The sequence below is a fragment of the Cucurbita moschata genome, unplaced genomic scaffold (genome assembly GCF_002738365.1).
Source record: "Cucurbita moschata cultivar Rifu unplaced genomic scaffold, Cmos_1.0 Cmo_Scf00032, whole genome shotgun sequence".
Classification (NCBI taxonomy): Eukaryota; Viridiplantae; Streptophyta; class Magnoliopsida; order Cucurbitales; family Cucurbitaceae; genus Cucurbita; species Cucurbita moschata.
The window spans coordinates 1,526,509-1,528,907 of NW_019268548.1; the positions used below are offsets into that span (position 1 = coordinate 1,526,509).

The window sequence follows — 2,399 nt, forward strand, 5'->3', positions numbered from 1 at the left end:
TTTTTTTTTTTTTTTTTTTTTTTTTTTTTTTTTTTTTTTTTTTTTTTTTTTTTTTTTTTTTTTTTTTTTTTTTTTTTTTTTTGCATGTAATAATTTCCTTGACTATAATTTAAAGCGTGTCGGGAAATAATTGATGGTTATTGATATATGTATTTAAAGTGATGATTTATTATTTTAAATAATTTGATTTTAAAGTTTCATAAAGAAATTCGTAATGTTTCCATCATATCTATAATTTTTTTCGTACATAAATTCGAGCTGTCATTCTAAAAAAAAATCCATAACTATAGCCAACCTGTCACGTCCACCACCAAACCACCAATATTTTAATATATTTTCTTTGAACCCGACCATCCTGGACTACCCAATTCAATTACAAAAGTTGGGTCGGGCTAGACTTTCTTTTTTTAGTTTAGGTTGGATTAAATTTTTGTTGGATTAAATTTTTAAAAAACAAAAAATTCGAGTTTGTTCTTAGGTTGACATTGTTTTAGTTGGTCAACCTTACAAACTCAAAAATAGGTTTACTATCTAACACTATTTCAAATATTATTACAATAATTAAGAATATTTTATGTTTGTAATCGATGTTAGTGATACATCGTAACTTATGAATATTTGATAAGGACAAGACGAGAATAAAGAATACAATATCTATTTGATAAGGACAAGACGAGAATAAAGAATAACAATATCTATCTCTCACTTTTCATAAATAATTTTCCACACTTTCCTCATTTCCTATCCCATAAATACTTTTCCACACTTTCCTCGTTTCCTATCCAAAAAGTTGATTCTTCATCTCGTTCGAAAGTGAGACTTTACAGGTCCACAAAAAACACTTTTGAGAACTTGAGCAACATTCATGGTAGTAGATAACTTTATCATTTAGTGCTCGAGTTAGATGGATCTCCCATCAATGGAGGTTCATTTATAACCAAAATGATAGCTCAAATTAGTGAGTTAAGTCAGACAGCAACCCGAAAATGTGGGAGAGATTGTTGATATTAAGGAAAGAGAAATAGATAAAAAAAGACTTTCAAAGAACAAAAGATGAATGGCTAAGCTATCGTCAATTGGTTGAAACATATCAACGGGTTTGAATCTCCGCCCGACATAAACATGGATATAATAATCATCAATAACAACCATTCATCAGGTAGCCAACTCCAAATTTTCCACCGCTTACCACTTTCACACCTCTATTTGTAGCCTTCAAGGCCTCCTCCTCTGTTCTTCACAAACAGAGGACCGATGGCGAAAGATTCCAGCTCGTCCTTGAACTCGCCTCTTCTTCACATTTCTGAAGATGGGTTGAATTCAAATGATAAGAACAATAGAAGGAAACAACAAGTAGCTGAGGAAGTAAAGAAGCAGCTATGGCTAGCAGGGCCTTTGATTTTGGTCAGTCTTTTACAATATTGTTTGCAGATGATTTCCGTCATGTTTGTGGGTCATCTTGGCGAGTTGCCTCTTTCTGGTGCTTCCATGGCGACTTCCTTTGCAACAGTGACTGGTTTCAGCTTATTGGTGAGTTGGGTTTCTGTTTGTTTCTCGAGAAAAACATGTTTTCTTGCTCAGCCATGTTTCTTAAAAGGGTGTTTATTTGATTATATGAACAGATGGGGATGGCTAGTGCTTTAGATACATTTTGTGGCCAATCTAATGGAGCTAAGCAATATCATATGCTGGGTATTCATATGCAGCGAGCAATGTTTGTTCTTTTGATTGTGAGTATACCTCTTGCTGTTGTTTGGGCTAACACAGGAGAGATTCTGAAAGCACTTGGCCAAGATGCTGAGATTTCAAGAGAAGCTGGGACGTATGCTATTTCAATGATCCCAAGCCTTTTTGCATATGGTTTACTGCAATGTTTGAACAGATTCTTACAGACCCAGAACGTTGTTTTTCCTATGGTGATGTGTTCTGGAATAGCAGCTTTGCTTCACATACCCATTTGTTGGATCTTGATATTCAAAGTTGGGCTTGAAATTCGAGGAGCTGCTATTGCTAACTCCATCTCTTATTGGCTTAATGTGTTGATGTTGATAGTTTATGTTAAGTTTTCTTCTTCATGTTCGAAGTCTTGGACGGGGTTTTCAGTGCAGGCTTTTCATAACATCCCTTACTTCCTTAAGCTTGCAATTCCTTCAGCTTGCATGGTTTGGTAATTTTCACTTCATTATTACTCCTTTTGTTATCATTATAAAGTTGTATTTGTCTCATAATGTTTAACAAAATGCTCTACAGCTTGGAAATGTGGTCGTTTGAGTTGATCGTTCTTTTGTCTGGGCTTCTACCAAATCCTAAACTAGAGACATCAGTGCTTTCTATCAGGTGAATAACAGGCATCAGTTCTACTTATGGACTGAAGCTTTTTTTTTTTTTTTTTTTTTTTT

The 2,399-nt window shown here is 34.1% G+C and overlaps 1 protein-coding gene across 1 annotated transcript in view; it reads left to right on the top strand.

Annotated features, from left to right (window-relative positions):
• The first annotated feature begins 1,066 nt into the window (after positions 1–1,066).
• Positions 1,067–2,399, top strand: part of LOC111464976 (protein DETOXIFICATION 16-like) — a 5,186-nt gene continuing 3,853 nt past the window's right edge. The window contains exons 1-3 of the mRNA XM_023109261.1: positions 1,067–1,530; positions 1,623–2,167; positions 2,251–2,337. Coding sequence (XP_022965029.1) covers positions 1,255–1,530; positions 1,623–2,167; positions 2,251–2,337 — 908 coding nt within the window. The 5' untranslated portion in view covers positions 1,067–1,254. The remainder of the gene's footprint in view (positions 1,531–1,622; positions 2,168–2,250; positions 2,338–2,399) is intronic.